The sequence below is a fragment of the Coturnix japonica genome, chromosome 5, assembly GCF_054131305.1.
Source record: "Coturnix japonica strain WE chromosome 5, WE-NBRP24, whole genome shotgun sequence".
In the NCBI taxonomy this organism is placed as follows: domain Eukaryota; kingdom Metazoa; phylum Chordata; class Aves; order Galliformes; family Phasianidae; genus Coturnix; species Coturnix japonica.
The window spans coordinates 50674351-50695474 of NC_140667.1; the positions used below are offsets into that span (position 1 = coordinate 50674351).

The window sequence follows — 21124 nt, forward strand, 5'->3', positions numbered from 1 at the left end:
TTATTTTCTCTTGGATTTCAGATTTCTGATCTCCCGTCCTTATGATGGCAAAGACTATCACAGCTAAGTACTGTAACATGGAATGTTGTAGTGAACAGCAACTTAAAGAGAAGGCTTATATATAAAATACTGATCATGACTCTGAAAACCAACACTGCTCTTTTGAACAGACCCAGTGGGGAAAAAAAATAAATAAATGTGTGGCTAGTATTTCAGATTAAGTTCAACATTACTGTGTACATGAAGTTGAATTACTCACAATGAGCTTGATTTCTATGTGCCAGTAATTGCCTCTTAACTTATAATAGAACTTCAGCCGGAGCCTCTGTAACAAAAATCCAATAACTTGAAATACGAAACTGTGTTTTACCTCATCTGTAGAAACTGAGGGGTCAGATTCCAGAGCATCTGTCTCAGCTGTTACAGGTTTCAGTACTTGACTCTTCAGGCACATACTCTGTTGAACCTGCTCCTCATCTTCTCTACGGGATTGATTCTTGACATCAGCAGGTTTCTCCTTTTGCTGTACAAAAATAATAATAATAAAGAAACAAGTAACAAAAAAGCATAATCAAACATACTGAATAGTAATTACAGTGCTTGAGAAGCGTATTTATGAAGCCCACCCTTACAGTTAAATTAGGGAAGCCATAATTATGTCTCTTAAATTTTTGTGTACAATGTTATGGCAGAGAAAACTAAGAAGAAGCACTGCTGTCATTTTATTATAACTTTTGAGAAAAATTATGGATTCCAAGTGTTCTTCCTGTGATCTACACTGTTCGTGTTCTCTTATTCTAATCAAGGACCTTGAGCTGTATGCCCCTGAATGCTGCCTCAAATACATTTTTAAAAGGTTTAGGTTTTCCCAGTCTTGGGCTTGCACTGTAGGTAGGCAAATAATCAGCTACTAGGCAGGATATTCACAGCCACCTACACAAAATAAGGAATTAAAAAATACTTACAGTATGTCCACAATGGAGAGCACATAATTGGCCATTTATTTGTGCTGCAGGGATACCTAAGCTATTGGCTACAAGTCAGATAGAATACATACTGAAAGCAGTCCACCCACAATGCAGAACACTAATTTACCCCAATTCTCAGCAAGTTCATGAGTGCACTCTGTGCTCCATCTTGTCATGGCTACACTGCCTTGAGCATCTCATGCAGTTTGCTAAATCTAAAGGTCTGAGAGGCACCTGGCTCCATCATCTATGGAACAACTCCTCAGGGAGGTGATGATGACAATAAGACCCCTGGATTAGTTTTTTGCCTCCAACCAGAACTTAGTTCTTCCCACACGTCATCATAGCTCCAGCTCTATTTTGTCAAAATTCCTCTTTTATCATGGTGCACAAAAGAGAACACAGCATTTCTAATGCAACTTCACACATGCAAAGTAAAGAAGAAATCTAAATAAATAAAGGAGACTCAAGCAAAATAACAGTGTTCCAACAAAATGGTTAGAAGGCATCACAACACAGTCAGGTGATTTGGAGTATCATCCTCAGAAAGCCACTTTGTGGCAGCTCACAGTAACAAAACAGTCCCTCCATTCACATTTTAAGTGTACATGAAAGGATTCTGGAATTTAACGTATATATAATCTGTGTATACTGCACATCAGGTAAAAATATCAGGTTTTTATTATTTATTAGTAGTATCATCCCCACTGCAACAAAACTGTATACAGACATCCTCAAATTCAATCACTTTCTTCAAATTTGTGTTCAATTACCTTCACTGGACTTGTTTCCCTTCTTTTTTCATCACTTTCAATATCAACATCATCCTGATGCTCTTTGCTGTCCAGAAGGTTCTCTTGGACTCCATCACATCTGTCCATAACTGGCCTCTCTTTATCAGCTTCCTCCTGGTTTGAAAAACACAAAATGTTTACAACCAGCAAAAGCCACAGCCCAAACTCCAAGCTTACCATAGAACACTGCACTCCATAATCTTTCTACCTGTCCTTCAGTTTAGCTTAATGAAAGGAGGTAACCCAAACACAGTTTCTTGGAGAAACCTACTCAGTTCAGTCTTCCAGGACCTTAGTAACTATGAAACAGTTTCTATTTCTCCAGAAATTTCTGTATGTGTGGTTATTTCAATGGTCATCTCTCTGCCTGCAACTGCTATTACTGGATGGTCAGATCAAAGAGGAAGTTTGCCAGGTTTCTCCTACAGCTTTCCACAGCTGAAGTTATTTATGGTGTAATTATCCTGGGACGATCTAGAGACCAGCAGCTCCAGATTAGTGACCTCTCATTATATACTTTGTGCCTCTATCATTCCTCTTATGTGGTTACAAAAATACATCTCTGCATGACCATGAATTTCAAGCAATTAAACAGGAACTGCTATTGAACAGACACACATATATATACACTGACATCTATTAAAACATATCAGTCGGGTACCTGAGCAGTTCGGCTGTATCTGTCCTTTCCTTGATGGATATTCTGTAATAGGCTGTCTGACAACACACCACTTTCTTCCAAAAGTGAACCATTTTGCTTCTCTTTCTCTGATACGCTTCTAATTACAACTTGACCCTGAGAGAAATAATGTCACAAAACCTACCTTACTGTAAATATATTTTAATATTTAAAAAATGAATGTATTTTAAAAAATGTTAACAGGAAAAATATTGCATTGCAGTTCTCAGTAAGTCTTAATGGCAGAAAAGAAACTCTAAGTTCTGAAATTACTGCTTAAGAAAGGACTAAGGTTTTCTGGCAGAGGCACACCTGTAATTTTCACATCTACACATTTTTTTCCCCCCCAAGGTGGCTTTGTCTTATTACACATAGATTGCGCTTGTATTGAAAGTTGCAGTTTTGAATAGATAGTAGGGTGCAACATGGGATGCAAGACACAAAAGGCATTTGAGAGACAGATGTCTCTTTAACCAACCCTCCACTGTCATTACTGTTAAGAAATACACTCACATTATGCATTTCTAAACACTCCCTTAACTCTTCTGTTGTGGTGCCCTCTTCTGCATTGATGGGAGTATCTGAAGTGATCTGCATCTCCCTCTTCAGCATTGTGTCTGTCTTATTCTCCATCTGTATTCCATCCGTGAGATCATCTTTTAACTCAAGGGCTTCGCTGAAACTATTTTCTTTCTTTTGCTTGACATTTTCAAGTTTTTCTTCAAGACTCCTGTGTTCACTCTGAAGTGTTTCAATCTCATCCTCAATAAACTTCTGTCCTGGTGAAGAAGTGTTTTGTTTAACAGTTTCTGCTAAAACCAAAATCTTCTTTAACATGTCTTCAAATCGACAAAGAGGTGCTTGTTGTTCCTTTGAACAGGAAGAAAACATGCAATTGAAACATACATTCACTCAATATACTTAATACTGAGATCTCAAGTCAATCACAAAAATCATAAATATTTACTGCAAACAACAAACTAAGCTGAGAAGTACGTGAAGACCTATTTGCTGCAGAAAATCAAACACTAAATTTTAGTCAGCCATATATTTTTATGAACAGAGAGCACCTGAAGCAATATGCATTAAGACAACGATAAAAGAATCAGACAGAATTCCATGAGGTGCACAGTGATCCAGTCAAGTTTTAAGAACATAATTCCTCCCTCTCTTACTGCTCAATTTTGAACTGTTAGAGGCATGGCAACTTCTGGAGGTAGAGGAATAGCAGTGATCGATATCTGAGCTACAGTTTCAGCTTTTAGTAGCTCCTAATGCTCACAGCTACAAGACTGTTCTCAGGTTCACCAAACTGCAGGAGAATGTCTACCTGTGTATGAAGAATGCTCCTTACCACTGAACTTAGCTCACTGACACTTATAAACCTTCTTCTCTGGCTAATTTGAAGACACTAACACCAAATTCAACAATCTCTTTCTTCATTATGACCCCCATAAATCTACAAGCTACCAAATTAAGTCAACATGCCTCACACGAGGACAATTTTACCTTCTGTTCAATTGACAGTAAAAGCCCATTAAGAGCGGACCTTCATTAAGAGTGATTTCAGGCCTACATTTACCTCAATGAAAGGAATGCAACACATATTAAATGATTTCAAAGTGTTTCTTGGTTATTCAGTTTGATACAAGCAGCTCTTATAAATCAGATGATCTCTATAAGCGCCCGGGGGATGGACCTACTTTCCCCATGATGCAAAACCTGCAACATACCTGTGATTTCAATTGTTTTTGCTCAGTGGATGGTTGTTCCACTGTTGGACTCGCACAGTCAGCAAGCTTTTGGGAAGCAGTTTTTAGCTCTGTGCTCAAGCTTGTTACCATATCCTCAAACTGCTGATGCTCTTGAACGTGTCTTTCCAATGTCTCCACTGCAGCCTAAAAATCAAGGAGTTCCTAGGATTAGATCAACACTGACATAAATGGACCTAAACGGGGTAAACACAATAACAAACAGCATCCAGGAAGCCATTCGTTCTTCTAAAAGGAGAAAACAACTACGTGACCTAGAGATTTCTAGGAATGGATGCTTCAGATCAAAGCTATCGCAATCTGCTTGCAAAGGTAAACAACTATTATTCTTCACACTTATCTTGCTCTCATTTGATTAAATGTTCTTTTTCTTCTGCAAATGGAAGTGAAAAGTATGAACTGGTGCTCTTTTTCCCATGGTAAGAGAGAGAAAGGAGCCCCCTGCCCCTTTACAAAGCAATCTTCACCACTCCTAGTTTTAGTCATCAACTTCTCAGTTGAATGAGACCTACAGGCAAACAGCAGGACCTGCAATAAGACAGGCTTTTTATACCAACATTCTCATAAGAGCACAGAGTAGGGTTCCAACCTGTAGCTGGCTGAGCAGATTTTCATGCTGATGTTTTAATTCCAACCATGATTCCTCTGTGAAGCAGGAATTCTCAGCAAGGCTCTGTAGGTGATCTTGGCTTTCTAATTCATAAAATTGAGAAGTTAGGTCTTCTGCTCTCTGCAAGAGCTTGGTGTAACTTGCCAACTGAGCTTGCTTCTCAAGCAAACCAGGCTGAAGGGCAAAACCCATCTCTTGTTGCTGTTTCTTCAGCTCAATTAGAGCCAGTCTCAGACCTTCTTTGCTTTGCTCACACTGTTCCCTGTTGAACAGAAGTTGCTCTTGAAGGCTAAGAAAAAGATACTGATTTTAATCGTATTAAAATATTTTGCATTTATTACCTAAAAAATGAAAAGTTATATTTGCATACTGTTAAGTTGGATCTACCATAGCCACTGATCCTTCTGAATGTCACTTGTACTGCTTGTACTGGGTGTTTATTAATAACAGAAGGCAATGAATACTCTGAGGAGTACTTTTAGTATTATATTTGAGTATTTTAATTTTAAATTTTAGTATTATATTTGAGTATAAGTAATATATTTAGTATTATTAAAACTATTAGTTTTAATAATTAATTCTCTGGTAATTATTAAAAGTATACAGTAGGTCTGCACTAGCTCCATTTGTCTCAACAGCAAATTTCCCAGTGATTTTATTGAACTGTTCTAACATTCAAGGATGTTACAGCAGACAAACACCTTGAAATTGTCTTTAACTGCAAAATCAGAACTTCAGTTTGTTTTCATCACACACATGTAACCATGTGACATGTTCTAAAGGGTCGATTTGGTTATCAGACACACTCAGCTCCCTTGGCTGACTTACCTATGACCAGACTTTGGCAGAAAATAACTTGAAGCAACAACAGCTGCCACAGCCAAGAAAGTGTCTCAGCCAGCTGGAATAATCCAGACTTTAAAACTCTACTTTAAAAATTCCAGCCAACTGGATTTACATGAAAATCTCCTTTAAATCAGTAAGGATGTGTCCATGGTAGATCACAGCACTACTGGGGAGGATGCCTGGGGCCCCAAGCCCAGTTCAAAGCACAGGAAAGAGCCACCACAGGGTCTAAATCAGTGCGGCCTCCTTACTATAACAAGAAGATCCATATCATACATTTGCAAATTCCACGTTACCTTCTATATGCAGTGACTAACTGACAGGTCCTTTCCCACTGATTCTGGAGGTCAGAAACAGTCTGCTGAACCTCTGGCTTCTTAATTTTGTCATTTCTTATCAACGTTTCTCCAAGAGGTACTATGTTCTGTATTTTGGCATCTCCTGCATCTTTGAGAGCTATGATTTCCTGTGTTAAACAAGAAGCAGCACAAATACAACAATCTTAGGTTAGAGAATAAAAGGTATTACCAACAATGTCTTTCATTCTTGATTTCAAGAAAAAAGAATTCTCCTTCTAATATGTCACATAGCAAATGTTTTTACAGACAGATGTTCTAGTTTAGAAAGCTCGGATAAGAAAGCTCAGATTTATTCATTATACTCTATGTGACAAAATCAAACCACTATTGGTCTGACATGATAAAAGAACTCCAAATCTCAGGGAGATATATTTATCGCAATACTATCCCTTCCATAGTAAGAAAAATGTAAATACAAGCAGCCTCATTTCTGGCCATTCTGTTAAGAGCCTCTTATGTTCTCAGAAAGGAGACAGCAGAGAGGACACGGGAGCCTAAGAGAATCATCACTTAGTGAAAGAGCAGAGCAGCCCAGTCCAACAACACTGTAGCACACCCAAGAATCTACACACTTTGCAGAGGCTCTCCAGGTGCCCCAGCTACATCACTGACCTCCCTCCCCACCTCTGGAGTAGTTTATGATGGAAAGACGGATGGCACCAGCACCCATTCCTAAGCTATGAATTCAGTTTTACTCCACATAGAGGCGTAGCAGAAAATTTCCTCTAACATGTTTAATGAACTATGCGAAAAGAAAATAAGAAGAAAACACTCACACACACACACACACACCCCAAACAAGTCACACAGCGCAAGCAATCAGCAGTGGTAGCATATCTTATAATGTATTGACTCATCAAGCATTTGCTTCATATTAAGTGCAAGCTGTGTAGTGCAATGGGAATAACACGATACCTTTATTTGATTAATCCTTTCGTCTGGTGTCAACTCGCTTTCCTGTGAGCTCAGATTATTAATAGCCTTCTCGAGTTTTTTGATCCAACTAGACATATCCTGGGCAAGCTCTTTGAAATGCTCATCCACTGCAAGTCCCTGAGTATTTCCTGCCATCTCATTTACATTTGTCATTAGTGTTTGATATCTACTAACAAGATCACCCGTTTCTGAAATGATTTCATCTTCTGTCAGCCCAGTCTCCCTCAAGGAATTTGCCAGCTGAGCCAAGGAATCGAACGGTTCTCTGAAAAATACATCAAATGAACAAACATCTATTTCTCATACCAACACAGAGCAATCTTCCTTATGTGGAGTTCAAAGACAACAATACCTCTGCATTAATAATGTTTTATACAGGTTTTCAAGTTTTGTCTCATCTTTTTTAATCTCCTGTAGTTTTTCTTCTTGAGTGGTGAGCCACTTTTCTAAGACTGTGCTGCTTTCTTGAAGGCTGAAGAGAGAATAAATACAAGTGCAGGTCAAAATAAGAAGCATTAGCAGACAACACTGTCTTTCTGAGAAACACAAACACCAAGCACCTGATCAAGCTTGTATGTAAATCTTAGCTTATGGATAGTTTTAAGTACCCTGGTTCACAACAATGAAATATGTAAGTATATGCTCCTATGAAACACATCACTGTATGCTCCTATTTGACACTAATTCTACTATGCAGAATTGATATTAATTCCATACCTATTGAGCTGCTGGAGAGAAGTACCAAGTTCCTTTTCCCGTTTCTGACATTTGGATATCAGTCTTTGCAGTTCTGCTTCTTGATCTCTCACTCTGCTGCTGAGCTGGTGAATGCTTGCTTTGGGCAAGTAATTCTTCACTTTATTCAACAGAGTTTTGACCTCTTGGATATCCCCATCTTTGCCTTCAGAAGTTAAGAAGTGCTGAATGAAAACACAAACATGTTTATGAGAGCTGCTGTTATACAATAGATCATGCAGTCAGGATGGCCGAGCGGTCTAAGGCGCTGCGTTCAGGTCGCAGTCTCCCCTGGAGGCGTGGGTTCGAATCCCACTTCTGACAACGTGCTACTTTTTTCACCATGGTGAGGCACTGGAATGCGTTACCCAGATAAGCTGTTGATGCCCCATCCCACCCCATGGCGCTCAGAAACCATGTTGGACAGGGATCTAAGTAACCTGACCTGGTGAAAGATGTCCCTGCTCATGGTGTGAGCTTAGGACTTAGATGATCTTTAACGTTCCCTTTCTGACCCCAACCATTCCATAATTATAGGATATTTAAGCTTCGAGTGTACCTCAACCCCAGCTATCACCAACATGTCCTACATTCCTCCTTCTGACAATGACAGCATGTTACTCATGTAGTCCTCAGGTTATTTTACTCTCAAATGGAAGAAATAAAGAAGACAACTTGACAATTTTAACCTCTACAGAATCATAGAATCATTAAGGTTGGAAAAGACCTCTAAGATCATCTACTTAAATTGCCAGTCCATCCCTGACCAAGCCCACTAAGCCATGTCCCCGTCATATGCCATGACACATCTGACTTTCTGCATCTTCGCACACTGAACTATGCAGTTAGGGTCCACTGACTTACATTAAGTACTGCCCTGCCTCTTTCATGAGCAACTCTGAATTTGAATGGTATTATTCAATTTTAACACAGATTTACTTTCCACCTATCGTCTTAATACTTTATGTTACACAAAATGCTCTTTGGGCCTCAGGTTACAAATCACATTATGTGAACTCACTCCCCAGAATAATCTCCTGTAAAAGAAAGTAAAAGTTCAAGGTGAACCAGCAATAGAAATTAAGTATATTTTAGTACTTTACCTTTAGTCTCTGAAGTCTTTCTTCCAGCATCTGTTTTGTTTCTGAGGGGTCAAAGCAGTCCTTCAAAGACAGCTGAGTGCTGCTGAACCAATCATTAAAATTCTTGCACTGACCTGAAAAAAGACATTCCAATTTTCTTCATTAAATGTACTATGAAAAAAAAAAGATCCCTATTTAACACGAACATTTCAAGACAATTCATAATTGCATTTATCAGTGCTGCTGTCAGAGGCTATTTTCACACTAAAGACGATGTGAAAGAAAATGCTTTAATTAATGCTTCTTTTTACTCAACATTTATTGACAATAAACAGCCATATACTAGGAAGGATGGTCCACCAGTCATAGCAGTTTTAGTAAACAAGACCCGGAATAGCATATTATGAATTGTTCTCCTTTCTAAACAAATATTGCTCATCTGATGAGATTACTTCTGTATCTAAATGAAAAATAATTGGAAAGAGTAAATATGTTTTATTTTTATAAGTTTTTAATGCAATGTTTTGACATTTGATCCTGAATTCTGTTGGAAACCAAAGCCATTTTTATCCAAATCTTCAGCTTGTTACTTTGGCAATAAACTTGTTTTTGACAATGAATAAAAATCAATTAATTTTGCAACAAAACTGATTCAGATGGAACCTACAAACTGAGAAAGCTACATAAATGTGCCATGTGTTCACTTACGATTCAAAACACCTATAAAGTGGTCCTGAAACACGTGCTTTTTCTTATTGAACAAATCGGTGACACATTTAAGCTGCTTATTTAATTCATCCACATCGGGACAATCCGTCTCTTCTTGGAGTAACGTCACGTGATGTTTTTGTTGCAGAATTTTCTGATGTATCTCCTAATGTTAAAAGAAGAGCAGAAGTTTACTGCCTTGGTACCAATCACAGACTTTTACAAAGGGGTTTATTCCTGCCTGTACGTCAAAATAATTTCTTAATGTGCAATGACAGTAAGAAAGAATACGGTTGATAGAAATAAGCACTAGTTGTGTGTTTACATCTCTACGCGTATATAATCACACCGTGGTGTATATTTTTCATCACACAGACATGTGAGAGGCATCATAACACAGTACGTTCCAGAGCATGTAATAACTGGAACCAATAATGCCTTAGCTGACACATGCACTATTCCATTCCTCAATGTTTTAGGCAGTCTGTAAAGTCCCTGCAGATAGAAAGATGCCTTCAGGACAGATGGGAGAATTAATTTAAACCCAGCAACCAAGTACTGCCACATCTGCTTCAACACATCTTGATTAGTACAATGCTGGAATTTTTACCACTAACCTTTTTCAGTAGCTGCAAGAGTTAACTAACTACATTTGATAACAACCTGTGAAAATTGTTTTTTCTTTCATGTTTCCAGCATCTTTAGGAAGTATTCAAGTGAAGTTCTCCTCTTGGGTTACTCTATCAACATGGCTACAGGAGAAAAACTTAAGAAGATGTACCCAGGAGAGAAACAATTAACAAAATTGTAAAAGATGCTTAACTGGTGACACATTACCTCTAATTTAGTAAAGATCTCTAAGGTGTCAGAAGGAGATAAAGCTTTTAAAAGCGATTCAGTCATCCCAATCTGTGTCTTGGCCAGATCAAGGTCTCCTTTTAGCTCTGCTGTATTCACACTGAGTTCACTGGTACGCTGCTTCGTTGTCAAAAGGTCTTTTATTAACTCCATTTTTTGCACAATAGATGATCTGATAACCTTAACATTGGGAATTAAAAAAGAAAAGTGTAAGAAATTATAGTAGATTGATTTCTTATCATGCTGCAGGACTTCACAATAGATATAGAAAGCAATTACATGAGTTGCAGTCCAGACGCTTCAACTACAGTTTCTTCCCTCCCACCCCACAAACTGAACAATAATACTATTTAAGCCCTCCTCTGAGGAGGAATAATCTCTGTTTATTTTCATTAGTGATGCATTTACTTTGCCACTATATTTATTTGTTAGTGTACTCCAGTGCTGACTCAATTTTACTCAATGGAACTCCTCTGACTTCACTGTCTGTTGAGGGCAAATGCACAAATAGCCAAATAGAGAATTGGTAAAGGATCAAGGAAGGCTCACGTGGTCTCAAACAGTGGAGAAGGACTCATTCTTTGATGTGTGACATTAACATAAAAAGACGAATAATTCCTTAATATCCACAATTATCTTTGGGCAAGTCAAACTGAGAAATTTCTATGGCAAAAGTGATGCTAGAAGCAGGTCTTGTAGTCACAAATACCTTAACATCAGCTGAAAAATCATCTTCCTACCTGGAGCTCCAGGGGAGGTTCATTACTATTCAGAAGTTCTTCTATCTCAGCCACTGTGTTGTCAAATTTCTGGAGTTTCTGCTCCTGGACGCATATGCATGCCTAATGGTGGGGAAAAAAAAAACCACCACACTTCTATAACTTTCTTTCTCTTAAATTTAATTTTCACATTTCTGTTAGAAAAATATATCTCTCATTTTCTGACTCTTTGTTTCAGCATATACAGCTCCCACTGGTCCAACAGTCGCTTACTTCAAGATCTTCATTGTAGAAATTTAAGGCTGACAATTTTTGGTTCTGGGGTCAGAAACACTCCAGGTTTCTCAGGCAAAAGTAGCTGTCAATGCAAATCCAGCACAAATTTAACAGTCTTAACTATTTTACTTCTATATTAACCAAGAAAAGATGCAGGTAAATAATCCTTGTGGGATTTTTTTTGTTTGTTCTAAGCATTTCTTAATGCTTTTCTTAATGCTTACAAAAAGGGTAAAATATCTTGAAATAGTCTCAGATATCATAGACTTAAGTCAAGAATTGGTCCCCTGACTACGCATTTTGGTACAGATGAGATAAAATAAAACATATCCTGTTTCTGCTTTCTTAATATAAGTCTCCTCATATACAAAAAAACCTTGACTTGTTGGAATGGATTCTGGAACTATACAATAATGTGGAAGTAAAATATCAGCTTCAACTTATGAATCAGTGCATTCCAAAAGTAATCACACTGCGTCTGATTTCAGGATTCCAAATTCCCTCGGGACAAAATATTCACTTGCAGTCTCTACACAAGGAATCCTCAAGACCCATCCAGTCCCTGCAGCCCTTAGAAGTACTTCCATTTCCATCGTGCTTGCAGGGGAAAGGACTTCTTTGATGTTTCACATATCGAAACTACCTTTAAATATACAGTTGAAAAATTCATTACTCAGTACTTTTGGGATACACGAACCTGTGCTCTGCTGAGTGGTCACAAAGGACCTTGGGTTTCTGTCCCGTGTAACACTGCAGCACTGGGCTTGTAATTCAAATATGTTTCAGAATATATATTTAAATATATATATATGTATATATAAATGAACCTGGCTCCCTCTGGAAACTTTAAAATTTAGAAAACTTCATATGAACTGAATCTGCTATTCAACTCATGCAGTAGTTCATGGCAAAGAGAATTTTTCTCCTCATTCCCCTTTCCCTCCCTTCCTTTTAAGAATTATCTTCTTGCGCAGGAGCAGCGTAGTAACCTCAGCCACCTCCAGTACAGCCCTTCCTGTGCACCAGCAGAAAGGCACATTGAGGAAGTGGTCACATCACTGTGGGCTTCAGCAGTTTCCAGGTAACAAAATAGCTTTTAAGATGTAGCTGCCAGCTGGTGTATTTTTAGTGTAGCCCTCAGGGACCTGAACAGCCCCAGGTTAACTCTAACAACACAGCGGTAAAAGCAACACTAACAACAGAACATCCACCTGTGCACAGCATGAATACTACTGTTTCACTGGGAAGATCCACATAACAAGAACACCTTGGCTTTTAATTGCTCTGCAAATTAAAACAAACGAGCAGCACTAAGAAGTGCACTGCAGGTAAGCACAATGAAAAACTGGGCATTTGTAGCATATAAACACTGAGGAAAAGCTTCCTGCATATTTTCAAACTAGTAACTATGGGACTTAGTTATGTTTCAATCCCACTCAAGCAGGAAATTACTCCTGTATAGTAAAGAATGGCTGTAACTACAACAGAGCAGCACAATTGGTTCATTATGACTGTAAGGTCAGAAGTTAAAATGCTTATCCCCAGTATATGAGGCTCTTCCACGACACAGAGTTGGTACATGTGTTTCTACATCCATCTGCACCCCTATCCCTAGAGCTAATGCTAGAATCTGTGTGAAAGGGGCATGAGCAGGCCTTGCCCAGGCTCATCTAACATACCCACAAAGCTTGTACATACATATACACACACATATTAGTTTCCAAGACCCCTATATTTTATGCAGTATCTTCAGTAAAGCTGTCCAGGCCAATAGAATTGCAAACATCAGGGCTCCCAATGCTTTTGCAGAGCACATGTCTCTTTGAGATCTGCATGTTTCCAGTCAGAAGTCCACATCACTACAATATGAATTTAAAGAATTTCATTCAAATTACCTTCAGCTGTGTAAGGTCCTCATCAGTCAGACAACGGCCTTCTGTGCTCTGAAGTTCTGCATTTGCCCATGCATCGATTGTGCCAGATAAACCAAGAAGTTTGTCCCACAAAGCCTGAGCTCTTCCCAAATTATCACAGTAGTTCTCAGTTTTTTCATTGATCTACCAGGAGATTTACACATGGAAAACACACACAGACACACAAAACATTGAGTTATATTCTAAAAACAAAGGCAGCGTAATGTAATCTGAGCAAAATAAAACCACCCACATAAACAACATGTGCAGCAAGGGAAAAAATTCTCATGTGTCTTCACAGCAAACCAGTCATGGAGAAGATATTTAAATCCCTGCTACACATGTCGCTAAATACACCAATCAAAACGGCAGCTTGCCAGTTTTAAGGCAGGTTTAGGAAGGAGCCTTGCTCATTAATGTTTATCTACTCTCAGTAAATACCATCTAATCTCGGTATTGATGCACTGCTTAGACTGACTATGGCAAACATTTCTCCCCAACAGCACCAGCACTGTAATTCTCCCGACTGACTCCAAAGTCTGAATGCACTGAAATTGTTATGGAAGCTTAAAGATTCATGCTGAAAGCACAAACATTGCCTTTCTTCACTTCCCACAGTCATTTAATGTTAAAATTGCCCATGATATAAACTATCAAAAGCATTACCCCCATAGGCACTCTGTAAACCTTGCTCTGGATTTCTCTCTTAAGAATCTTTGCCATATTGCACTTAATTTATTCCAAATATTACACATGAGTCAGAATCAATTACTTTAATGCACGGCGGATAAGACCACCCCGATAATTTACTTTTTACATACATCCAGCCATCTGTCCACAATAATGTTAGCCTCATTCTCAAACGGAGGCTCCTCAAAGCTCCTCATTTTATTGAGCTGGAATTGAAGGTTTTTGCAGATCTGATTTATTTTGTCTACATCTTCAGCGTGATCATTAAATTCCTCTTTTGCCTCTTCAATCTGTGAAAGAGACCAAGTGGATATTTGTAAGCACGTTTGCTTAAAACAGTTTATTCAGCAAAACATTTTAAGTGATGTGCTGTTACTTTCAGTTCAAACATATAACAGCATTACAGGAAATAACCTATTTTACAGAATATGATGAGACTAGCAATGTATTCTCTGCCATTGTATCCCTGCCATGCTGATAAGAACATCTTCCTCTTCATTCTCTCATTGCTAGCACAACAGCAGAGTGAGAACTATGGATAGCATACTTCTTACTACAAGACCTAAAAGCACAGCTTGATTTAAAAGTAACAAGGGGACCGTATATCCAAACACAGCATCTCAGTAACAGAAATAAACAACATACCATGTAATAATTGTCTCACATCCTCATTACTCGGCACTGATCCCCGCGTTTTGAACTACTTATACAAAAGCTTAGATTGCACTTCATAATTGTCAAATATGCCACTGCCAGAAATAAAACTGTCCTTTTTATGCTATTTTCTACTTAAACACGAGACTGCCTCTTTGTGCTTGGTTGTAACATCAGTGTTTACAAACAACACGGAAACCTACTGGAAATGAAACACTGACCTCTAGCGTTAGGCTATTAAAAGCTAATTCGCAGAGATGACCAGCATCTCATTGGACAGACCCTGCCAACCAGATATAAGGGGAGGGATGGCAGAGTAGCAGCTGCAGAACAGGCAGAGTAGTATGGGCTGTAATCGAAGCAAAGGGTCTCCAACAGGTTAGGGGCTGGGCATGCAAGCAAGCTCTCCTGCAGTGGAAGCTCAGGCAACATGAGGTGCCAGAGGTCCTGCTTGTGAAATCAAGAATAGATCCTGCTTGAGCTGAAGGGCAGATGATGCACACAGGTACCCACCACGAGGGAAGAAAATGTTTATGCTCCTTCTTAAATTTAATCATCCCAGGCACTGGCTGAGAGCAAATGTTCCTGAACTACGGTTGGTGTCTCATCAGAAAACTTAAAAATGGCATCTAAACAGCCTGTTATGTAAACCAGCCAGGAAAGGTGAAACCTGTTCAGCAAAACGGTCACAATGGAAATGCTGCTGTTCCACAGTCCATTAGCTATGGATACGTAGGCCCAGTACTTGCATTCGTTTACATAAAAATAACGTAGCTAGAAGTCAAGCTTTGCTGACCAAACTGTGTTGTGGTTCAGACAAAAGTCAGTATGACATCAGAGATTAATGTTGAAATTATAGCTCAATAAAATACTGAATTGTCAGGCCAGTTCTGGCACCCAGAAGTCTGCATCACTGTGCAGTTTCATGCTGGCAACCTCAAGCAGGCTCTGAGCAAGGTGGTAATGATGTACAGCAAGGTACACAAGCTCCAGCCTGGGAAGCAGAATAGATCTATGATGGTCCAGTCCTTCAGTGGATGTGTCATGCTGACACAGCTTTACAGCTCTGTTCTTCAGCTTCTTTCTCAGGGTTAGCTGAAAACCTCCACATAGCACTGCGCAGTGCAGACAAACCCTGCAGCCCTGTCTATGACCTGAACAGGGAGAGGATGCAGATCTACATTCTCGGTTACACATTACAACAGCAGCAGATAAACAAGCAATCCCCACGGAGTTCCATTAGATATTATTTTTGCTTGAGGCATTTACAATGCTTTAAACCATCCCTTTAGCAGTGAATGGATTTTGTTGCTTCTGTATATTTGCAAACTACCTACTAGAAGGTTTTTAACTTGAGAGAAAATGCAAAAATGTTCTAAAGAGTACAGGTAAAATATGTCTCACTGATGTCAGAACATGTTTTTTCTATTGGCAGAACAAGATTTCATCTTGTTTTGGTACTGGATCAAAACAGTTTTTTTTTTCTTTTTTGATCTAAATCCCCCTTTAATAAGAATATGATTTACTAAGTAAAGCTGGTCATCAATCTAACATGAGAGTATAGTCCTTGAAAGTACTTTGGAAGCCAAAGCGAAAGCAAGGACTTGACATTCACACTGATGTCCAGGTATACAACCTTAAACACAGCAACACTCCCACACTCCCAGGAAAGGTACTTTATTTGTTTATGTAACTTTTCATTAAGTTCCTTTCACTCACCTTTGTTATCAGTCTGTTCAAATTGTCCTTCCCCATGTACGAATTTTGCTGTGAAAGCACAGTCTCCTGTTTCTGGATGATGCTGGTTAGACTACTTTTGCAGCTATGATACTGCTTCAGGAGCTCCAGAGCCCTCACACACTGCTCCTGGCTATTGAAAAAAAGAGATTAACTATTTATTGGCTATGCATAAAGGAGCAGCCTAAGTCTCCCACCTGCTTCTTTCTCCTACATATATGTATGGGGAGCCCAGACTCTCTTACACTTATCAAACAAAGTTTCTTAGTTCCTTAGTTCTTTCCTGACTCTCTGTCAGATGCACTCTTTGATATGATTCAGTCTGACTTCTTGAATGTGCTGACATGAAATTCACAGCAAGCATAAAAGACTCCAACAGCCAGACTTTTCTTTTGGATACATATTAAGTTCAACATATCACTCCATACCTGTTACATGACAGGATTGTGATTTCTTAAAAATAAGTAATATTAATGAGCTTTGGCTGCAAATTCATATGTGCCATTCTTGGCATTATGACAGTCCACAGCATTGCTGTAGTAACATTTCCTACTGCATCAGAATTTCACTTACTTTGAAGTGTGGTTTTAAGACTCATTCGCTTATTCATTTCATAAGTAAATTTCTCAATTGTAAAATACTATTTAAAATAGTACAACTTTTCCTTACCATTCAGCAAGCAAGAGTTTTGTATCCTCCCACGATCTCTCTGTAACTCTGCACTGCTCATTTGATTCTTCTGCTTTTTCCTCTTTCATCTGCAGGAGCTTATTAGCAATTTCTCGCACAGATTTCATTTCAACAGCTGAACAATCTAATTCCTTTTCCAATTCCATTAATGATTTTATCCTTTATTAGGAAAAAAAAAAAAAATAATGAAACACAGGCTTATATTAAAGCAAGTCTTGATTTCTTTTTCTATCAGTGTAATTATCAAAGCTCTCTGAAATTTCACCCTGAGCTGAGCACTCTTGCTATATTAAATGACATCATAAAAAGTGTAATTTGATTTTCAGATCATGAAATTTGACAGTCTGCCAGATGAGTTATACTGACCTAAGAGCCGTTTGAGTAAGTAATCCCAAATCCTTTACGCCAATGAGTTCTGGATGAACACAGTGAATCATTTGGTATGAAAATGTGAAGTGCACTCTGGCTATCTTTAAATAAGTTATGGCATAGCGTGGGATTTCACAACCATAAAGTCCTCTCCCTTTATCCCCACGCTAAGACTGTAGTGAACTGTTTACTCATCCTTTGTAAAGCTGCAGAGAACTCCTCTGAAATAGTACCTGAGATACAGGCATCACATGAATGACTTACTCTAGGTATGGCAAAATAACACTATTGCTCAGGGGTGCAGATCACATCGTGGTGCTCAGGAAGAAGAGCTGCCTCCCTATTTGAGTTATCGTATTGAAAACTATGATTGTAACAATCAGCCTCCTCCTGTTTCCTCATCATTAATAGTACTTCAAAGAAGCACATACTTGGTGTTAAAAACAAAATAAATGGAGAAAGCTTCCCTTCTTTAGGCTGTAGAGAAGAGAACAGACCACAACTCACAATCTTTCAGTGCTATGAAGAGGCTTTAAGATACATTCAGGTTTCAGTGTTTTACTGCAAAGAGTTCATAGAACTTCTGAGTTCGCTGAAATTTCTTAATTACAAGAGCTTTGAAAAACAATTTACCTTTGTTGAATAGCTGGAACTGTTGGATCCTTCAAACCTATTTTGTTAATTCTATCACGTAGATCCTGAATGTTTTTAAGGAGTTCCTCATTTCTGGTGGAAAAAACCTTGTATAAATCACTTCCCTCTGCAAGCATCTGTTCACTTGAGTGGTCACCAGACACTTTTAGCTCTTCAGATAAAGTCTGAACAAGCTTTTCACAGCTAGTGTTTCTCCCACACTCAGCATCTTCCAAGCAGATATCAACTGTTTTCAAGCGTTCATCCAAACACTGGGCCTCTTTTGCCATATGAGAAAGTTCTTGTGCAGCCTCTCTCCATGTTTTTCCTCGTATTTCAGGTTGGCCTACGGGATCTGTGAGATGGTCGACGGAAGACTTAATTTTCCTCAATGAGGCCATAAAAGCTTCCAGATCTTTAAGGACTGTCTCTCGGATTTGCATTCTATGGCTCATTTCTTCAAGCTGGTTTTGATAATAAAACATAATTTTACTTGCAGCTTGCAGATCTATTGGATTAAATTCATTTCTTGCTGAGCTATCTAGGTGTTCCAATTGTTTGCACACTTCAATCTGATTTAATATGGATCTCTGTAGCTCCTGAAATAGACAAAGACACCAACAGTGTTAGTAAGCGAAAGAAAGACTGTATTTGAGCTGAACCAATGAAAAACAAATTCTCCTGATCCAAGTAGGATATATGTATAAATATAATATTGTTAAAAGTGTGAGGGAGAATAGCTTTTGGATTTTGGTGTTTTGAATTTCCATTACAATTTGTTACTGTGGAAGATCTAGATATGGAAATATCAAATGCAACTGAACTGGTAAATGCATTGCTGTGCCTATATGTTCAGTTCAACATTTGCTAAGAAGATAACATCATGTTAGAAATATAAACTTAAGTCTGTATAAGGCAATCTGAAGTCATTAATGCAGAACAGCAATACAGTAGTGTGCTAAATAAGGTGGTTAAGCAAGAAAAACTGTTTTTTCCCCTACTCTGGATCTTGGTGAAGGATGGGTTAAAAGAGAAAAATCAAATAAAATGGTATTCCACTGACAGAGAATTTATTCAGCATTATGAAAAAACCCCAATCGCCTTGCCAGCAACCAGACAAATAGGAGAGAAAGCTGATGAGAGTCCTGGGACTTGGGAATACAGGCAAGCACACAGATTACTGTTATTTCTAATACCTTTTATGTTTTATTTTACTGTGTTTTCAGAGGAGATTCACAAACACCTAAAAATCTCCTTGTGAAGCCTGCTCATTACCTAGTTAAAGGATTATGTAGCCCTCAGATGAACAGCCATACATCAGTGTTGTGAAACCCCAGAAGTGCAAAGCTAGGAAAAAATGCAGGACCAACCAGAAGGAGTCATCTCAAACACAGAGTGCACATGAACTCTGCCCCAGAGCCTGAGAGACTGAAACTCTACTCAGCTTCAGAGCCAAGGGCAGACAAATGCAAACTTTCAGTACTGTATAGCAGCCTATGTGCTCAGCAGGGACAACATACCAGGAACAAAACAACATCCACCTCGCCTAGCAGACAGAGCAGAGTCTAGGAACAAGATACTGAAAGCAGCTAAGAAGCCCAGCTCTGCAGCACACTCAGATCCCTCAGCAGATGTGATCAAGGCAGCTTATTTTAGCTTATCAATTAACACCACATTACTTATATCACTCTGCAAAGAGACATAGCCAAGTGGGGACAGTGTAAAACTGTAGCAAAGGAAAGTCCTGACCAAATATTAAATATACGCTGCTATGCCTTTTACAGTGGAGCCTATCAAGAGTGCCTGTGTGGCTCTACTGAGGAACAACAGCATTTGAAGCAAATGGATTAATGTGTTTAGACACAAATCAGATCTGAAGTTTTGGGAAGTATTGTGAATGGTGCAAAAGTCCTAAGTGAGAAACTGTATGCAGTCTTCTAGTTCCTAGAGATATTAAGAACTGTCCTGGTTGGGATGCTGTCTCTGCATATCAGCATTTTCCCTTACCTTTAGCTCTCTGTAGGCAAGATCACTGTTCATCAGATTAAACTGCTGGATGCCCTTTTTGTTCAGCCTCTGATCTAATTCATGTAGAAGAATAGACTCATTTTCTATTGGTAAAACAATTTCCAAGGCAGTCCTTAAAGAATTAGTTCTATAAGAAAAGGTAAAGAAACACAAATTGGGAAAGTGGCAAGAAAACACACCTGACATGGCATGAAACATCACAAAGATACTGTAGTTGACTGATTGATCTAATTCTCTTTTTCTTCCTGAGGTCAAACAAGTTTTTCTATTGATAAATATGAGAAACAGCATGAACCACAGCTCATTTAACCAGTTACACTCTGAGCTGCCTGAAGAGATTCACACTATCTGCCATGTATAATTAAGAAAGTCTTTTGCAGTTAAAACAAAAGGCAGCTAAAAATACACAAACACTTTCTACAACACGCACTTTTCACCTCAAAATACATATTTTTCTTACTATGAACAATTCCTTTGCTAATATCATGAAACATTTTATACCTGGTACTTATAATATCCTGAAGTTCTGCCCATTCTCCTTCTAGTTTGCTTCTTGTCTCAGAAATAGCAGCCTGCTCCACTTCATCCACGAGGTTTTCTAACGTAGATGAGATGTTTCCCAATTGTGTCCAACCAGAATTGATATCATTCTCTACCATCTAAAAGACATGCAGGGTTCATTGATTTAACATGATTCTGTACAACAGACTGTCCAGTTCATTAAGTGACAATCACAAGAGTTTCTATGGAAAAAGCTGGATATGTCATCTTTAGTTAAGGGTTTCCTTAACTAACGCAATTTTCAGCTGCATGTGAATCTGTCAGCTTTTCAGAATGAAATTTTCTGTGTTAGAAATATTTGATAAGTCTGCTTCAGCCATTTTTACACAAGAATGAACAGAAAATATCTCACTTTAGCTGATTTTGAAAGAACAAAATTCAAACTTAGATCTGAAGCAAGTTCTAACACACTAGATGGCTTCTGGGTTCATTCCAGTGGAAGAGCTGAAAAATTACAATAATAAAATCTCTAACAACAATTATGTGCCTTGTAACATCACCTTAAGT

At 38.5% G+C, this 21124-nt stretch overlaps 1 protein-coding gene and 1 non-coding gene across 8 annotated transcripts in view; one reads left to right on the top strand and one right to left on the bottom strand.

Moving 5' to 3' along the window:
- Window positions 1-21124, bottom strand: part of SYNE2 (spectrin repeat containing nuclear envelope protein 2) — a 156039-nt gene that overhangs the window by 90801 nt on the left and 44114 nt on the right. For 5 of the 7 annotated variants that reach the window (XM_015865457.3, XM_015865454.3, XM_032444791.2 and 2 more), the window contains exons 27-47: window positions 20558-20715; window positions 20036-20183; window positions 18029-18627; window positions 17006-17185; window positions 16319-16469; window positions 14077-14235; window positions 13238-13399; window positions 11088-11189; window positions 10327-10527; window positions 9490-9655; window positions 8803-8915; window positions 7682-7884; window positions 7317-7436; window positions 6944-7229; window positions 5966-6135; window positions 4803-5112; window positions 4175-4339; window positions 2955-3311; window positions 2424-2558; window positions 1742-1876; window positions 371-523 (exon numbers count right to left, since the gene is read on the bottom strand). In XM_015865457.3, the coding sequence (XP_015720943.2) occupies window positions 371-523; window positions 1742-1876; window positions 2424-2558; window positions 2955-3311; window positions 4175-4339; window positions 4803-5112; window positions 5966-6135; window positions 6944-7229; window positions 7317-7436; window positions 7682-7884; window positions 8803-8915; window positions 9490-9655; window positions 10327-10527; window positions 11088-11189; window positions 13238-13399; window positions 14077-14235; window positions 16319-16469; window positions 17006-17185; window positions 18029-18627; window positions 20036-20183; window positions 20558-20715 (4173 nt within the window). Of the gene's footprint in view, window positions 1-370; window positions 524-1741; window positions 1877-2423; window positions 2559-2954; window positions 3312-4174; window positions 4340-4802; window positions 5113-5965; window positions 6136-6943; window positions 7230-7316; window positions 7437-7681; window positions 7885-8802; window positions 8916-9489; window positions 9656-10326; window positions 10528-11087; window positions 11190-13237; window positions 13400-13508; window positions 13560-14076; window positions 14236-16318; window positions 16470-17005; window positions 17186-18028; window positions 18628-20035; window positions 20184-20557; window positions 20716-21124 lie in introns of those variants that run through there. The other 2 variants (XM_015865456.3, XM_085547807.1) reach the window with 2 other exon arrangements.
- Window positions 7941-8023, top strand: TRNAL-CAG (transfer RNA leucine (anticodon CAG)). Its single transcript has one exon. It is a non-coding gene; the product is annotated as a tRNA-Leu (tRNA).